Raw genomic sequence first — 19,812 nt, 5'->3', positions numbered from 1 at the left:
ACCTAGAATAATCCTTTCCGGAATGTTTTCAATTTACTCTGTCCAGTTCCATCAGAGGAATAATTATCTTTGGCAACTACAGCCTTACAAAATGTATTTCTTAAATATTAAGACCTAAAAGTCAAAATTACTCCCTGATACATGGGCTACAGAATGGATGCTGTGTTACCAGGCACGAAAACAACATTCATCTTGTACGTCTGCAATAGAGCTCTTGGGTGACCAGGTCCATTGTCAATGAGTTATAATATTTTGAAAGGAATATTTTTTCTGAGCAGTAGGTCTCAATGGTAGACTTAAAATATTCAGTAAACCACGCTACAAAGAGATGTACTGTCTGTCATCCAGGCTTTGTTGTTCTATTTATAGAACACAGGCAGAGTAGATTTAGGATAAATCTGAAGTGTCCTAGGATATTCAGATGGTCAATGAGCACTGGCTTCACCTTAATGTCACCAGCTGCATTAGCCCCTAACAAGAAAACCTATCTTTTAAAGCTTTTAAGCCAGGCATTGACTTCTCTCTAACTATGAAAGTTTTAGATGGTATCTTCATCCAATAGAAGTCTGTTTCATCTACATTCAAAATCTGTTATTTAGTGTAGTCACTTTCATCAATGATCTTAGCTAGATCTGAGTAACCTGCTGCAGCTTCTACATCAGCACCTGCTGCTTCACCTTGCACATTTATGTTATGAAGATGGCATTTTTCCTTAATCCTCATGAACCAAACTCTTTAGCTCCAAATTTTTCTTCTGCAGTTTTCTCACCTCTCAGCCTTCATAAAACTGAAAAGAGTTAGGGCCTTGCTCTGGATTAGGCTTTGCTATAAGGCAATGTTGTGACTGGTTTGATATTCTATACACACCACTGAAACTTTCTCCACATCTGCAATAAGGCTGTTTCGCTTTCTTATCTCTCATTTATTTACTGGAGGAGCACATTTCATTTCCCTCAAGAACTTTTCCTTTGTAATCCACAACTTGGGCTAACTGGCACAGGAGGCCTAGCTTTCAGCCTATATCCACTTCGACCTGCCTTCCTCACTAAGCATGATCATTTCTAGCTTTTGATTTAAAGTGAGAGATGTATGATCCTTCCTTCTACTTGAACACTTACAGCCCACTGCAGGGTTATTAACTGACCTAATTTCAATATTGTTTTGTCTTAGGGAATATAGAGGCCTGTGGAGAGGAAACGACAGAGGAAGAGCCAGTCAGTGGAGCAGTTAGAACACACACAATATTTATCCATTAGGTTCACCATCTTATATGAATTGGTATCATTCATGGCACCCCAAAACAATTATAATAGTAAACTCAAAGATCACTAATTACTGATCACCATAAATAATGAAATGGTTTGAAATATTGAGAATTACCAAAATATGACACACAGACACAAACCTAACACTCGCTGTTGGAAAAATGGTTCCAAAAGATGTGCTCAATGCAGGAATACCACAAACCTTCAACTTGTAAAAACCACAATATATGCAAAGCACAATAAAGCAAATTATAATGAAACAAAGTATGCTATATAATCAAATATAGCATACTATATGATTATACTATATAATCAATAAAGCAAATTATAATGAAACAAATTATGCTATATAATCAAATATAGCATACTATATTTGATTATACTGTATAGCATATATATTTGATTATACTATATTTGATTATACTATATAGCACAATTTGTAAAAACCACAATATATGCAAAGCACAATTTGTAAAAAACACAATATATACAAAGCACAATAAAGCAAATCATAATAAAACAAAGTATGCTATATAATCAAATATAGCATATTATATTTGATTATACTATATAGCATATATATTTGATTATTCTATATAGCATAATAAAACAAAGTATGCTATATAATCAAAAGAAATCAATTACATACAAAAATAGTGTCATAGCAAAAGAAATCAATTACATACAAAAACAGTGTCATAAGGAGAATAGGTGTTAGTCTATAACATTGCTCTAGCCCTCCAAGATGACTTTTGCAAACAGTATGCGCAGGAAAAAATGTTCCTCATTGTATGATGAGCAGTTATTCTTAAAAAAGGAATTCTACAAATAAAATGAAGGAAAGAAAAAAATCAAATGGAAACACACAAGAAAAAGTTATGAAGCAGATGAAAATTATAGTCAACTATATTGCCACAAGTATAAACTTAAAGAAGCAATCACCTCTATAACACAGAAAACATAAAGAGGAGATGCAGGAGCTCAGGGGCGCTATGGTCAAAAACATGAAGAAATAAAATGTGAATTTACAGGTCAGAGAAATAATAAAATACATAAATAAACAAAACTGAAATGAAGGTCAAATGGAAGCAGAAGACAGAACAGGTACTACTAAAACAGGAAAGTACACACAGAATAGGATTGAAAAGGAAATTTTCAAAAAGAATTTAAACAAAAAAAAAGGGGGGTTATGGAGAAAAAAAAATTAAGAATGGAAACGAGAAAAAAAACAGTGATATAAATAGGCCAAGACAAATTAAGAAATACAAGCATATTTGAAGTCTTCAAAGAAGCAAGCCAAAATGAAAAAAGTAAAAAACTGTTCTCAATATAATAGTTCCCAGAAATAGAAGAAAAATGTAAACTAGAAAATAAAAGAATATGGCACATCCAAGAAAAAGAGAAACATAAAGGTCAATGCCAAGACATATTCTAGTACTGGACTGCAAAAAATGGGTAGTGAGGTAAAAAACTGATCACTTCCAAGTAGAAAAAATTTCAGCGAGCCCTCAAACTAGTCTACAGCAAACAGTGAGCGCTGCCTACAAAAGGAAATAAAGTGGGTCTGAGGAATTTCTTACCTAACAGATGCGTCATTATAAAGTGAGAGAAAGGATAGTTTTAGAATACAAGAGAGAAAATATTTGCAAAATGTCTATCTGATGAGAAATTAATAGGCAGAATATCTAAGAAACTTATAGCAAAAAAAAAAAAAAAAACTCCAATGAAAAAATGGACAAAAGATCTAAACAGACAATTCTCAAGGAAGATATATAAACTGCCAACAGGTATATAAAAATGTTACACATCACTAATCATCAGAGAAAAGCAAATCAAAACCACAATGAGATATCATCTCACCGCAGTTAAAATTGCTTTTATCAAAAAAATTGAGAATAAGGGATGTTGGTAAAGATGTAGAGAAAGGGGAATCCTTGCACTCTGTTGGTAGGAATGTAAATCAGGACAGCTGCTATGGAAACCAATATGGAGGTTCCTCAAGAAACTAAAAATACAAATATCAATGATCCAGCAATTCCACTACTGGGTATATATCCAAAAAAAAAAGAAATCAAGAGGTATCTGCACTCTTATGTTACTGTAGCAATGTTCTCAATAGCCAAAATGTGTAATCAACTTAAAATGACCATGAGTAGATGAATGGAAAAAGAAAATGTGATACACACACACACACACACACACACACACAATGTATATTATTCAGCCACAAACAAGAATAAAATCCTCTCATCTGCAGCAACATGGATGGAACTGGAGGTCATGATGCTAAGTGAAATAAGCCAAGCACAGAAAGACAAATATCACATGTTCGCACTCATATGTGGGAGCTCAAAAAGCGAATCTCACAAAGGTACAGAGTACCTTAGAGGCTACTAGTGGTTGGGAAGGTGAGGATGAAGAGATTGATTAATGGGTACAAACATACAGTTAGACAGAAGAAATAAGACCTAACGTTTGGTAGATCAGTAGGCTGACTATAGTTAGCATTAATCTATTGTACATTTCAAAATAGCTAGAAGAGAAAAATTTGAATGTTCCTAACATAAAGAAAAAATAAATATTTAAGGTGATGGATATCCCAATTACCCCAATTTGAACTTTCCACATTATATGAATATATCAAATTATCACATGTATTCCAAAAATATATAAATCTCTTAAGTTATCAAAAAAGAAGGAAACAAAGAAGGAAATACATAAATAAAGTACAAGAAATTAGGGAACAGACTTCACATTACTTCTTTTGTTTGAGACAGAATCTCACTCTGTTGCCCAGGCTGGAGTGCAGTGATGCGATCTCGGCTCACTGCAACCTCTGCCTCCCAGGTTCAAGCAATTCTCTCCTGCCTCAGCCTCCTGCGTAGCTGGGACTACAGGCACACACCACCATGCTGACTAATTTTTTGTATATTTAGTAGAGACGAGGTCTTACCATGTTAGCCAGGCTGGTCTTGAACTCCTGATCTCAGGTGATCCACCTGCCTTGGCCTCCCAAAGTACTGGGATTACAGGAGTTGGCCACCACACCTGGCCTCACATTACTTATTTACTTATTTAGGTATTTATTCATTCATTCATTCATTCATTCAAGACAGGGTCTCGTTATGTTGCCCAGGCAAGTCTTGAACTCCTGGGCTCAAGTGACTCTCCCACCTCAGCCTCCCAAAATGATGGGATTATAGGCATGAGTCACTGTTAACAGACCTAGGTCTTTTTAAAAAAACTTTGATAACTTCAATCAAAGGACACTGTGCAGAAACAGAAGGGACCGAGGGAAGCAATGAAAATACTTAACTATTTAAATAATCTGGTTTACAGACAACGTAAGTTATAAATAATCACAACACAGAAATTGAAGGTAAAGAGGAACAAAGGCAAAGTTTAAAGTTGGTAAAGAAAATAACGTATTTCTTTTTTTTTTTTTTTTTTTTTTTTTTTTTTGCAGAAAAAGGCTTGTTTTATTTTAATGGCTGATCTATGTAATCACGGAGGCCAGTATGTACAGACAAAGGGGGAGCTTTTATTTCTTGGTCTCTTCCTCCTTGGACTAAGTCTTGATGATCTCTTCCTTCTTGGCCTGGAGGCGCTCTTCAGGCGCTTGCGTGCTTCCTTGGTCTTAGACCTGCGGGCCTCAGCCTGGTCAGCCAGGAGCTTCTTGTGGGCCTTGTCTGCCTTTAGCTTGTGGATGTGTTCCATGAGAATACGCTTGTTTTTGAACACATTCCCCTTCACCTTCAGGTACATGTTGTGATACATGTGGCGATCAATCTTCTCAGACTCACGGTATCTTCTGAGCAGCCGGTGCAGAATCCTCATTCTCCTCATCCACGTGACCTTCTCTGGCATTCCGGCATTGGCTGTACCCTTCCGCTTACCTATGCCCATGTGCCTGGCTTCCGGCGGGCCAAGGTATTTTTCCCGCATCGCGTTCGGGAATGGACAGTCACAGGCTTGCGGATGACCAGCCCATCTTTGATCAACTTTCGGATCTGCTGACGGGAGTTGGCATTGGCGATTTCAATGGTCTCACTGGGGTCTAACCAGACCTGCTTGCCACAGCGGAGGACACTAGAGGCGAGCCTCTTCTGAAGCCTGAGCATACTCATGGCTGCAGCCCCAGCAGCGAAAGGAAAGCGTATTTTTTTTTTTACTTATTTTTTTTGAGACAGAGTCTTGCTCTGTTACCCAGGCTGGAACACAGTGGCACGATCTTGGCTCACTGCAACTTCCACCTCCTAGGTTCATGGGATTCTCCTGCCTCAGCCTCCCGAGTAGCTGGGATTACAGTAATGTGCCACCATGCCCGGCTTTTTTTTTTTTTTTTGAGACATAGTCTCGCTCTGTCGCCCAGGTTGGAATGCAGTGGCGCAATCTTCGCTCACTGCAACCTCCACCTCCCTGGTTCAAGCAATTCCCCTGCCTCAGCAGCCCGAGTAGCTGGGATTACAGGTGCACGCCACCAGGCCCGGATAATTTTTTTTGTATTTTTAGAGATGGGGTGTCACTGTGTTAGCCAGGGTGGTCTCGATCTCCTGACCTCGTGATCCGCGCACCTCGGCCTCCCAAATTGCTAGGATTACAGGCATGAGCCACCACGCCCAGCCATGTATTTTTATAAATGAAAAGTGCAAGTATTATTAAAGATATAAAGGTGAACATCAAAAAAATAATTTAACCAATCGATATCATGTGCTCAGAAAGGACAGAGAGGGAGAAAAAGGCAATATACCAATGTCATTGCATATAACTGGGAGTAAGAAAACAATAAGCAATAAAATAGAGAACCAAGTATATCACACAAAACATTAGTTATAAAGATAACCAATGGATTCCAAACCAAACCTTTAAATTACTAATGGTGTATACTAAACGAAAACAGGAAAACTTGGATTATATAATGACATATTTAATGGATCATAGAGTGATCATATAAAAACATATTTTTAGGCAACAGAAACCATAGCAAATACTATGATAATTGCATAAAGACTACATATAACTCTAATATCGATGAATGAAAGTGAGTTTAACACTGTTACTTAAGAGCAAAGACAAACTAAGTAACAAAGTGAAACCTAACCTTGTAACATAAAAATTCATCTAAAGGTTTCAAAAATGTTGAAAATAAGAAGATGGTTAAAGGCATGCTAGGAAAGCATGGACAGAATGAAACGGTTGTTGGGATACTAATTAGAGATCACATTCAGAGGACGAAAGGAAAGAATTAAGTGATTTTTATAATAAGTATATTTTATTATGATAAAGAGTGTAATCCAGAATGAATGAAGATTTAACTGTAAGGTTTCTGTTCCCAGTACTATGGTGGTTTAGATATTCTAAAAATCCCTCCTTTTGCAAACACCTAGAAATGCTAAATTAGGTAAAACATTATCTTTTAAAATGTAGCACCAGTCTGAAGAAAAAGTAAAGGAAATTTACAATAGTCAATGAAAACTTACAAAGAGAAAGTCAAACACACAGTGATGAGTGATAAAAACACATGCCACATTGAAGGTGTCTATAGAAGCCACCAACAAAGAACCTTAGGACTGAAGAACCGTGCAGAGCAACAAGAATAACGCCCTAGACCTAATAGAAATAGATAGCAGAAATAAGAGTCCTAAATAAAGCTTGAGCCTAAGAAAGCTGGCGCTTAAATGAAAATGGAAGAAGGGTGACAACAGAAAAAGAGATTCAGTGGCAAAAGGAAACAAACAGGAAATAGATTTAGACATATGTGGTCAATCAATTTTTCACTAAAGTGCCAAGGTAATTTATGGGAATGATAGACTTTTCTACAAATGGTGCTGAAATAACTAGATACTAGTATGAAAGAAAACAGAACCTAGAACTCTTACCTCACCCCGTATTTAAAAATTGAGATCGAATATATCTATCTATCTATCTATCTATCTATCTATCTATCTATCTATCTATCTATCTATATACATCAAAATAGAAAAAGGAAAACTATAAAGCTTCCGGAAAAAAACACAAGATGATTTTGTAATCCTGAGGTATGAAATGACTTGTTTGAATATAGAAAGCACTAACTATAAAAGGAAAACTTGATGAAGTTAATTTTTTTAAGTTAAAATTTTCTGTTCATTAGAATACCATATGAGAAGGAAAATCAAAAGGAGGCTACAGACTAGGGAAAATATTCACAAGATATATATCTGCCAAAAGTCTTATATCTAGAATATGAAAAGAACTTCCAATAAATAATAAAAACGCAACCCTATTAAAACAAGAGCAAAACATTACAACACTTTATAATATATCTATTATATGCTGTATATAACATATATAACTATACAAGGATGATTGGTAAGTACAGGGAAACATGTTCAACATCATTAAGAAAGTACAAAGTGAAGCATAATAAGCTACCTCTCGAATAGCCATTCATTTTGAATGCCTAAAATAAAAAAGGCTAACAATATCAAATGTTGACAGAGATGTGGATCATCTAGAACTCTTATATATTGTTGAATCATGGGAAAAAGTTGGGCAGTTTTTAAATAAAGTTAAAGCAGACTCCTCTAGCAAAAGAATTGAAAACATGTCCACAGATGGACTCATCTAAGAACGTTAAGACCATCATTATTCGTAAGAGCCCTACACCAGAGCCAACCCAAATGTCCATCACCAAGTAAATGAACAAAATAATTGTGACATATTCAGAGGTAAAACAACATAGATGAAATTGCTAAAACATTATGTTGAGTGAGAGAGGATCCACATAAACTGCATGATTCTGTTTGTAGCATGTTCCAAAACAGAGAAAACTAAGATATGATACAGTAACAAATTCATGAGTCCATCTAAATCTAGTTCCGGTTTGTTTTCTTTTGCCACTGGATCTCTGAGGAATAGATGGACAGAAATAGGAAGGAGGGAAGGAATGAAGGAAGGAGGGAGGGAGGGACAGTTGGAGGGAGGGAGGGAGGGCCGGGCGCGGTGGCTCACGCCTGTAATCTGGAGAACGGCATGAACCCGGGAGGCAGAACTTGCCGAGATCAGAGATCAGGCCACCGCACTCCAGCCTGGGCGACAGAGCAAGACTCCATCTCAAAAAAAAAAAAAAAAAAAAAAAAGGAAGGAAGAAAGGAAAATAAAGGAAAGAAAGGAAGGAAAGGAGAGAGGAGAGGGGCAGAAGGGGGGCACTTCTTTATAATAAATGCCAATTAATAAATCATTTTACAGCCATCATGACAAAATTTGATTTGAACAGGAACCATTTATGTATGCTAAATCCAAGAGAGGGAAAATCAGAGAAGGAGCAGCATATTTGCATGGTCACAATATCTCATGTTAATTGTTACATACTAAACAACTGTGAGAAGAAAAAACAGTTAACTATGCAGTGATACTGGACCAAACTTTGGCCAGGAACTTGGCCTTGGGGCTAAGGAACTCAAAATAATACCCTGAAAAGCATATGGCCTCAATCTCACTATGTACTGATGCAGGAAAGATTGCATAATCTAAATCTCATTGTGATGAAACATAAAAATAAGTTGAGGCCAGTGTCATGAAAGGGTAAGGAACTGTCCCACATTAAAGGAAACAAAAAGATATCATTAAATGCAATAAGTGATCCTGGATTAGATCTTCACACTGAACAAAAAACATGCTATAAAGGACAGTAAAGGGACAACTGACAAAATATAAGTATATTAAAGTATTGTATAATAGTTAAATTCCAGCCACATGCAATGGCTCATGCCTGTAATTCTAGCACTCGGGGAGGCCAAAGCAGGAAGATCACATGGGGCCAGGAGTTCAATATCAGACTGCGCAACATAGCAGAACTCTGTCTACAAAAAAAGACATTGTGCACAGTGGTGTGCACCTGTAATACTAGCAACTTGGGAGGCTGAGGTGAGAGGATCACTTGGGTCCGGGAATACAAGGTTACAGTGAGCAATGATTGTGCCATTGTACTCCAGCCTACGTGACAGAGTAAGATCGTGTTTCTAAAAAAACAAAACTAAGAATAAAAAAAAATAAAAAGTTAAATTCTTAAATGTGGTAACTGTGCTGTGTCTATGTAAGAGAATGTCTTTATTTTAAAAAAATACATACTATACTATAGCATATTATTATTATTTTTAAAGCAAGTTTATTAGGAAAGTAAAGGAATAAAAGAATGGCTACTCCATAGGCAGAGCAGCCAGTATTGCAAATTAAAGGAACATGATGAATGCAAGCATAGGTGTATATACATGTATGTGTGTGTTTGTATAGACTGAGAGAATAATAAAGTAAATGTGGCAAAATGTTAAAAATTTGTGACTCTAAGTAAAATATACATAAAAGTTATTCTATATTTTTGTGACTTTTCTGTACATTTGAAATTACTTCAAAAAGTTGAAAAAATAGAGCAGCAAGTAACTATAAAAAATATACTTTAGTGACAGAAGTCAGATCAGTGATTTTAATGTAGGAGGATGGGATTGTTTAGAAAGAGGCCTACTTTGGATGATGGTAATGTTTTATATCTTGACGGAGGTTTTTGAAAACACAGGGGTATTCAGTGTATCAGAATCTACAAAACTGTGCACCTAAAATCCATATATTTTATTAAATTAAACTATACTTAATTTTTTAAGCTAATAAGGAAACTTAAAGCTTGGCAGGAGATGAAAATTAATGATCGAAATTCATAATAGTAAGCCTACCTAAAAATGAACTTGAGGTTTGAATTTATATTACCTGTGTGACCTGGGAAACTGCAAGCCAAGAATCTAATTTTGCAAATCCTCCATTGAAGAACTTACTCATTTACATCTCTCAAAATTTCCACAGACTGGCCAGGCGTGGTGGCTCACGCCTGTAATCCCAACTCTTTGGGAGGCTCAGGTGGGTGGATCACCTGAGATCAGGAGTTCGAGACCAGCCTAGCCAACATGACGAAACCCCATCTCTACTAAAAATATTTTAAAAATTAGCCAGGCGTGGTGGCATGCGATTGTCATCCCAGCTACTCAGAAGGCTGAGGCAGGAGAATCGCTTGAACACAGGAGGCAGAGGTTGCAGTGAGCCAAGATGGTGCCATTGCACTCCAGCCTGGGCAACAAGAGCAAACCTCTGTCTTAGAAAAACAAAAAAACAAAACCCACAGATTAAGATTATTTATTAAAACAAAATTTAAGACATCTGCAAATACACTGGGAAATAAACCATCACATACAACAATAAAAGGCAAAATTAACCTCTAAAGGACTTCAAAGAATGTAAATAAGTATGACTTACATAAATAAGTATGTTCTAAATATTTACAGAAATAAGACAGAATCAAAACATAGCAAAAAAAGACACTACCAACATAAGCAGGCAGAGCTGAACTGGACTTAAAAATACACTTTCTGAAATTAAGAACAGAAAGTTAAAAGTCCGTATTCTCCAATTTCAAAAAAAGAAAGGACTAACTGTTCTCTGGTAGTCAGCTAATCCCTAAAGTATACACAGAAATTTCACACAGTCCTTAAACACTCCTGTTTTTGAAAGTCTCCAGGCTTCTAAAGCCCACTGCAATACCAACTCTTTGCTTTGTTTAGAAAGTCATGGCTAAGAAGCACAGTTCTCCCTTGCTTATCAAGAAAGAAATTGAGTGGTTTCTGATTTCAAGTATATTGAGTGATGGTCTCATCCTTAAGAGAATTCAATAAATTAATTAACAATAAAAATAACATCAGTAAGCTTGAATATGGCTAAATGCAAAATATCAAAACTGCAGCACACAACAAAAAAGATAAGAGGTATACAGGACACCAAAAAAGCAATTAAGTAAATGTAAAAATAATTCGTGTTCACGGAATGAAATACTCCATATTATAAATATATCAATTATCCCCAAACTGATCTATAGATGCAATAAAACTTCATTCACAATCCTAGCAAATTTTTTTGTGAAAATTGATAAATGACTTCTACAATTTACATGTAATTCAAAGAGTCAATAATAGCTGAGACAATTTTGAAAAAGAGTAAGGCTGAAAGATTTATACTATCTGATACCAGAATATTTATTATAAAGCTACAGTAAGAAGCATGAAGAAGTATGGTACTGACACAAAGACTGCAAACAGAGAAACAAAACAAACAATCTACAACTGCACTATTCCATATGGTAGGTACTAAACATGTGACTATTTAAATTTGAATTAATTAAAATTAGTAAAATTAAAAATGCAATCATTAGTTGCACTAGTCACACTTCAAGTACTCAATAGCCATCTGCAGTGAATAGCTACTGAATTGAACAGTATACATAAAGAATATTTCCATCACAGTGGAAAGTTCCATTAGACAGCACTTACCTAGAAAGGTATACACATAAAATTACTTGATTTATGACAAAAGTAACATTACAATGAAGTAGGAAAAAGTCTTTTCAATAAATTGTGCTAGATCAAGTAGACATTCATATGTAAAAATAAACTTAAAAATAAGTAAGTGAGGCTGAGCACAGTGGCTCACACTTGTAATCCCAGTACTTTGGGAGGCCAAGGCGGGCAGATCAGTGGAGGTCAGGAGTTCGGGATGAGCCAGGCCAACATGGTAAAACTTTGTCTCTACTAAAAATACAAAAATTAGCTGGTCATGGTGGTGTGCACCTGTAATCCCAGCTACTCGGGAGACCGATGCAGGAGAATCACCTGAACTCGGGAGGCAGAGGTTGCAGTGAGCCGAGATCGCGCCACTGTACTCCAGCCTGGGAGATAGCGAGACTCTGTCTCAAAAAATAAATAAATAAATAAATAAGTAATCAATCCTGATGTCTACTTCATACCATATACACAAAACAATTCAAAGTAGATTGTAAATCAAATTAATGTAAAAATTAAAACAATAAAGCTTTTAGAAGAAAACACAGGAAATCTCTTCATGACTTCATAGTAGACAAAGATTTTTAAAATTTGATCAAAGAAGTGACAGCCAGACCGGGCACGGTGGCTCACACTTGTAATCCCAACACTTTGGAAGGCAGAGGCGGGTGGATCACAAGGTCAGGAGTTTGAGAGCAGCCTGGCCAACATGGTGAAACCCCGTCTCCACTAAAAATACAAAACTTAGCTGGGTGTGGTGGCAGACGTCTGTAGTCCCAGCTACTCGGGAGGCTGAGGCAGGAGAATTGCTTAAACCCATGAGGTGGAGGTTGCACTGAGCAGAGATAGGGCCACTGCACTCCAGCCTGGGAGACAGAGCAAGACTCTGTCTCAAAAAAAAAAAAAAAAAAAAGTGCCAGGTATAGAACGAATACGGATAAAGATGATGTAAGATGACATTAAAATTGAGAATCTCTGCTTATCAGAAGACATCATTAAGACAAGGAAAAGGCAAAACACAACCTGAGAAAATTTACTTGCAATAAATATACCTGATAAAAGACTCATATCCAGAATATAAATCTGACAAAAGGACTCCTACAAAACAATAAGAAAAAGGCAAATAGACAATCCAGAAGAAAAACAGATTAGACATGAACAGGCACTTAACAAAAGATGTCCAAATGACTAATAAGCATATGATAAGGTATTACATTTTACTTATCATCAGAGAAATGTAAATAAAAACCTCAATATACATCACTATATACCTACCAGAATATCTAAAATGAAAATAAAGATAGGCAAAATGAAGTGTTGGTGAGGATGAGATATAAATGGAACTCTTAAACACTGTTGATACAAGAAAAAATTGGTGAAATTACATTGGAAAATGTTTAGCAGAGGTATGGGTTGAATTACATATCGCCAAAATTCATATGCTGAAGTTCAAACCCCCAGTACCTCAAAATGTGACCTTATTTGGAAATATGGTCACTGCAGACATAATTACTTAAGATGAAGTCATTAGGGTATCACCAATGTACCGAATATGACTAGTGTCCATACAAAAAAGGCAAATTTGGAACTAGAGACATAAGCAGAGGGAAGATAATTTGAATAGAAATAGGAAGAAAACAGTAGCCTACAAGTCAAGAAGAGAGCCCTGGAAAAGACAATTCCTTCACAGCTCTCAAGAGGAATCAACCCTGCCAACACCTTAATTTTGGACTGCTAGCCTCCAAAACTGTGGGAAAATAAATTTCTGTTGTTTAAGCCACCTAGTTGCAGTATGCTTTTATGATAGTCCTAGCAAACTAATATAGGCATTATCTACTAAAATGGAATACACGCACACCCTATGATCCAACAATTCTTCTTCGTAGATACACATCAAAGTGTGTATATACGTTCACCAAAAGATTTGTATAAGAACATTCATATCATTACTATTTTATGAGCCCCAAACTAGAAATAACCCAAATGCTCCACAGTGGCATGAATAAATTATGGTATATTCACAAGATGGAATTTTACATGGCAATGAGAATGAACGAACTACAACCACATACAAAAACATAGATTGATCTCACAATAATGTTGAGAAAAACAAGATACAAAAGAATATACAATTACAATAATATAGTTGAACAGGCAAAGCAATCTATAATGTTAGAAGTCAGGATAGTGGTTACTTTTCGAGAGAAAGGAAGTAGTAACGATTGGAAGGGATAAGAGGGAGGTTTCTGTGATGCTGGCAATGTTCTATTTCTCGATCTTGGTGATGCTACACTGTGAAAATTCCTCAAGCTGTACATTCACAATCTGTATACCTTTGTCCATGTAAATTACATATCAGTAAAAAATAAAATAAAATAAAAAGTACTTTAAAAAAACTGAATAGGTTGGTTAAACAGCAGATTAGACCAGCTGGTTATGAATTGTATAAGAGAACTTGAAAACAGTCATAATGTAATAAACAGAAAATATATGAGACATTAATAGAGGCATAGGATGAAAGAAAAAGGTCAAGTATAAATCTAACTGGAATTGCAGCAGACAAAACAAACGGGGGAGAAGCAATATTTGAAGAGGGAATAGCTGAGAATCTCCTAGAATCAACAAACACAAATCCCAGATTTAAAAGGCACAATAACCCTAAACAGGATAAATAAAAAGAAAACCATACTGAATAAAGTATAGTGAAACTGCAGAACTCCAAAGACGAGAAAATCTTCAAGTCAGATGATGCACAAAGGAACAAAAATTGGACGGATTTTTTTTTTATTTAAAAAAATTTCAAACTCACAGAAAAGCAAAAAAGAATAATTCAATGAGCATACCCCGCAGATTATACCACTCACCAATGAAGACACCCACCAGAATATACTACTCACTAAATTCACACTGTTAACATTTTGGCTCATCCACTCAAAAGGTTTCTGAACATAAGTCCTTCCCTTTTGGGAAAATGTAGAAAGTATAGCACTAACAATAGCACTATTGTTATTGTCTGAAAATTCTTTATCATGCATTTATTAGAAACAAGAACATTCTTCTATTCAATGACAACACCATTACCTCATCTAAGATAATCAACATTAATCCAATAACATCATCTAAATAGAGTCCAGATGAAATTTTCCCAGTGATCTTAAAAGCATTCCCTAAAGTTTTTCTTTTTACTGATCCAGGATCTAACCAAGGCTTGTGCATTACTTTTAGATGGTATGGTTATTAGAGGTCTCTCTCAATTTAGAGACTTTCCTTGATACACTACTTCCTTTGATTTTGATGACACTGAATCCTTTGAAGAGTCCAAGTCAGTTGGCATGAAAAAATGTTCTACATTCTGGATTAGTTGGACAGTTTCACCATGATTCCCAGATCAAATGTTTCCAGTAAGAACACCACATAAGGTAATGTTATGTCTCTTCTGTGCACCACATTAAGCATGTGGCTATCCCACTATTAGCAATACCAAGCTTGGCCATTTTGTAATTTTTCCCTTTGTAATAAATAAGTCATCTGTAAGGTGCTATTTTGAGACTCAGGGGTATATTATCAATGACAATTATGGAAGCCAGAAGACAGGAGGATACAACCTTCTAAGTGCTAAGAAAAAAATAACTATTAAAGCAGACCTATATTGCCAACGAAAATATTACTGAAGAATGAACTCAAGATAAAATATATCCTGAAATTATTTTTAAATCCTGAAATTACTATTTCATGGTCAAGTAAACAAAAAACTTGATGGGAAACATTTCCCCAGTTTTCATTTGCCAAATAATATAATAAAAACTTTCCGCAACTAACATCATGTTTTCAGAAAAGAAAGGACAATTCTAAGCCTCCAAAAAAGAAGACTTAAGCTCAAAATAAATGAAGGTTCTCTAAAATGAATGAATTTTGCTTTATGAACAGCACAGTTTTTATTTTCTTTTTTTTTTTTTTTTTTTTTTTTTTTTTTTTGAGACTGAGTCTGGCTCTGTCGCCCAGGCTGGAGTGCAGTGGCCGGATCTCAGCTCACTGCAAGCTCCACCTCCTGGGTTTACGCCATTCTCCTGCCTCAGCCTCCCGAGTAGCTGGGACTACAGTCGCCCGCCACCTCGCCCGGCTAGTTTTTTGTACTTTTTAGTAGAGACGGGGTTTCACCGTGTTAGCCAGGATGGTCTCGATCTCCTGACCTCGTGATCCGCCCGTCTCGGCCTCCCAAAGTGCTGGGATTACAGGCTTGAGCCACCGCGCCCGGCCCTTATTTTCTCATTTTGCTACATGTATCCATATTTTGTTAGGACTGGTTAACAGTCCAGGGACAAGTGTTTGGAAATTACTAAGTCTAGATACGAAAAAGGGAAAAGGCATTTTATTTCACCATTATGAAGAACTCGGTCTTCTTTTCTAACCACAGTAATTAGGATTATAAAATCCATTTTATAGTTAATGAATCTGAAGTATGAATTGTTAAAGAAGCATGCACAGCATCACAGAAATAGTAAGTGGCTCAGATTTAAACCAAGTCTAAACCTAAAGCGTATGTTCTTTCTACTCTGCCATAGTGAGAAGCCCAACCACACAAAATATGAAATACCTAAAGGAGCTAAAGGCTGTCAAATGGCAGTTTAAAATGTCATTTGTGACTGAATCTTCAGGAATTTGAGGACGGTTAACAATGTGAATATGAAAGAGTACAACTTTTCTAACTCCATAAAAGCAATGGAAATCTACAGAAGTGATGTCTAGGGTGGAGAAACTGAGAAGATGCAGGTGTAAGGTGAAAAACACCAGGTATATAACCTTAAGTGTCAACTAACAGTTATAAATACAAATGTGTACAATATAAACAAACTACTAATACATGAATCTCAATAAGATTACAACAATTTAAAAAAGTTTTTCATAAACAGCACATACAACTGGATTCCATTTATATAAACCACTAAAAACAGGCAAAATAAAAAACATCAGATCAATGTGAGAGTGGGGACTGACTCAGAAAGGGAATGAAGTAACTTTCTAGGATGATGGGTTTGGGTTATAAAAGTATGTGCATTTGTCAAGGTTTGTACATTTCATTAATTAAATCACAACAGAAAAAAATCTGTAAACAAATATGAATTCTGGTTAATCATACATATACTTAAGTATATATGAGAAAGTATAATAATGTTTGTAATTTACTTTGAAATAAATGAAAATAATAAAACGGACTGATGGGGTAGAAGGATAGAGGGATGGATTAATAGATAAATACGTGATAGACCAAGCATGGCAAAATGTTAATAATAAACTGCGTGTGTTGACTCTACCAAGCATTTACTCTAACATTCTTTCAATTTCGTTGTATGTTTTTTAAATTGTTCATAATAAAATGTTGAAGAGAAAGTACATGATATATGTGACTGCGTAAGACAATGCTATCCTTAAAAATATAGAAAACCATATAATGGCCCAATTTGATGGAAGAGATCATGTAACTATCATGAAGTTTGAAAGAAGTAAAGAAATACAGACAGTACTATAAGGTACTCATAAGACACACCCAGAAGTTGCTAAATCTAAGGTGAAAAATAAAATGAATAAAAATACAATGGATGGGTGCAGTGGCTCATGCCTGTAATCTCAGCACTTTGGGAGGCAAGGCAGAAGGATCACTTGAGCCCAGGAGTTTGACCAGCCTGGGCAACATGGTGAAAACCCATCCCTAAAAAAAACAAAACAAAAACAAAAATTACCCGGGTGTGGTGGTGTGCACCCCATAGTTCCAGCTATTCAGGAGGCTGATGTGGCAGAATCACTTAAACCCAAGAGACAGAGGTTGCAGTGAGCCAAGATCATGCCACTACACTCCAGCCTGGGTAAAAGGGCAGAGTCTGTTTAAAAAAAAAAAAAAAAAAAAAAAAAAAAAAATCCTTCTGGTAAGAGACAAAAAAAACCAAAAAACGATGGAAGTAAGTTGAATTAGTTTCATGTGAAAGCAACATTCTAGAAAACTGTCAATATATGAGTTGCTGAGAATATCTGGTAACTGAAATTATTAAGATAACTGAACATACTTTCTCTTAAGAAATCACAATTGGTTCGGCATATTTCAACATGAAGTATAAGTCAACCATAGTAAATGGATAAAGCTAACTTAGTCACAATCAATTCTACCAAAAAAAGATTGTTTGAAAAGAATAGTTTGAACAGAACTTTGTTTTTAATACACTTGCCAGGAATTTAACATTTTTAGCATGTCTTAAAAGAAGAATTTTACCTGCCATTTCTTTTGAGGGCAAAAATGATGCCATCTTTCTGGAATGGAAGCAGCTTTGCTCTTAGTCTGTCAGGCAAAAAGTCCAGCAGTTTCTCAGATTCACTTGTCACACAAGAAATGTGAGGTGTGAGAGACGTTTTTATGTTATGAACCCTAGGCATGATGATCCTAAAAAACAAAGAAACAACAAAAAAGGGAGGGGTGTAAGAAATAGATATTACTAAGTATGTTACAGAATCACATATAAATAATATTAAAGCACTTATTAATAGCTTTGACATACCATTTATATAAACTAAATCATATTCTCACAGTAAGCTACTAAGAAAATTCACAGCACTGAGTTTGAAAACAATCACTTAATGCACTCTCTAGGAACTCAGCATGCACTATTTCAAGCCCTAATACCATACACCAGCTTAACGCCACAAATGTATTACTAATAAATTACAAATACAACTACATTTTCCACAAATTGGATAATTTTTAAAATAAGGGATGAATCTGCTAGAGAAAGATGAGTCCTTTAATAATTTATCCTTTTATGGATCCACATTTTCATATCACACCAGATTTTCTAAGAGTGAGGTAAAGCTGCATTTTAAAAAATTATAAAATACAAAGACATTAACTACAAAATCAAATTTATCGTAATTAATGTATTATTAAATTGTTTAAATATTAAAATTAATTTTTTAAATGAGCTGAATCCACAGTATAACTCTGCCTGATTAACACCTTCCTCACCCCCTGGTTTTCCACAGATGTTATTTTAATTTTCTATGACATAAAAATTTCATATATCTGTAAATTCTTATAAATTAAATCATATTCTCACTGGAAGAAAATGTCCTATTATACCACTACACTACAATGCCTATCAAATAATAATATTTTGTATTTAGATGGTACCCTGCCTTCTGTTTATATATTATCTCATTTCATCTTTTAAAAAAAGTTTGCGGGCCAGGCGCAGTGGCTCACGCCTGTAATCCCAGCAGTCTGGGAAGCCGAGGTGGGTGGATCACAAGGTCAGGAGTTCGAGACCAGCCTGGTCAATGTGGCGAAACACTGTCTTTACTAAAAATACAAAAATTAGCTGGGTGTGGTGGCACATGCCTGTAATCCTGGCATGACAATCACTTGAACTCAGGAGGAGGAAGTTGCAGTGAGCTGAGATCACACCACTGCACTCCAGCTTGGGTAACAGAGCGAGACTCCATCTCAAAAATAAAGAAAAAAAAAAAGCCAATGTGGCTGATGACCCAAAGGAGGGAATGGTATAAGATGAAGCTACCGAGATAAACAAGAGCCAAATCATATACAGCCTTGATCTATTAGTAAATTAGAAAATTAGTAAATTAGAAAAGATATTAAATGTAAATGGACTAAAAACAAATGAAAAGATTCCTATATTAAATTTAAAAATATATAAATTTACATGCTGCTTTTAAAAGACATATCCTTAAATAGAAGGATTCATAAACATTGAAAGTAAAAGAATTAAAAAAGACATACATGCCAAAGTATAGCTGGTATTGCTTTACATTATAACATAGGTTTCAGGCAAAAAAAAAAATTATTAAAATAAACAAGAGCATTTTATAATGATAAAATATTTATTAGAAAAATTTAGCCACGAAATATATCTTAATAAATATACAAGGCAAAAACTGATAAAAGTAAAAGGAAAATTTGACACAACCATATCTATCTATAACCACAGTGGAAAAGTTTAACACATGTCTCTCAGTAATTGATTATGCAAGCTGATTAAAATTGTAACAGGATAAAGATGATTTCAAGAACACAATAAACAAATCTGACCCATTTGGTGCAAAGACAGGAGTATTATTTTCAAGCTCATTGTGTGAAGCCAGCCTAAACAATCTCACAAGCACATTACAAGAAAAAACATACATAATAC

The 19,812-nt window shown here is 35.5% G+C and overlaps 1 protein-coding gene and 1 pseudogene across 10 annotated transcripts in view; both read right to left on the bottom strand.

Moving 5' to 3' along the window:
* Positions 1–19,812, bottom strand: part of ZRANB3 (zinc finger RANBP2-type containing 3) — a 304,975-nt gene that overhangs the window by 268,374 nt on the left and 16,789 nt on the right. For 7 of the 9 annotated variants that reach the window (XM_050750964.1, XM_050750966.1, XM_050750961.1 and 4 more), the window contains exon 2: positions 17,886–18,053. In XM_050750964.1, the coding sequence (XP_050606921.1) occupies positions 17,886–18,053 (168 nt within the window). Of the gene's footprint in view, positions 1–17,885; positions 18,054–19,812 lie in introns of those variants that run through there. The other 2 variants (XM_050750970.1, XM_050750969.1) reach the window with 2 other exon arrangements.
* LOC126932252 (60S ribosomal protein L19-like) lies at positions 4,735–7,169 on the bottom strand (annotated as a pseudogene). Its single transcript, XR_007718146.1, has one exon. The product of XR_007718146.1 is annotated as a 60S ribosomal protein L19-like (transcript).

Source organism: Macaca thibetana, chromosome 12 (genome assembly GCF_024542745.1).
Source record: "Macaca thibetana thibetana isolate TM-01 chromosome 12, ASM2454274v1, whole genome shotgun sequence".
In the NCBI taxonomy this organism is placed as follows: Eukaryota; Metazoa; Chordata; class Mammalia; order Primates; family Cercopithecidae; genus Macaca; species Macaca thibetana.
This window is presented reverse-complemented; position numbering and strand designations above follow the sequence as displayed.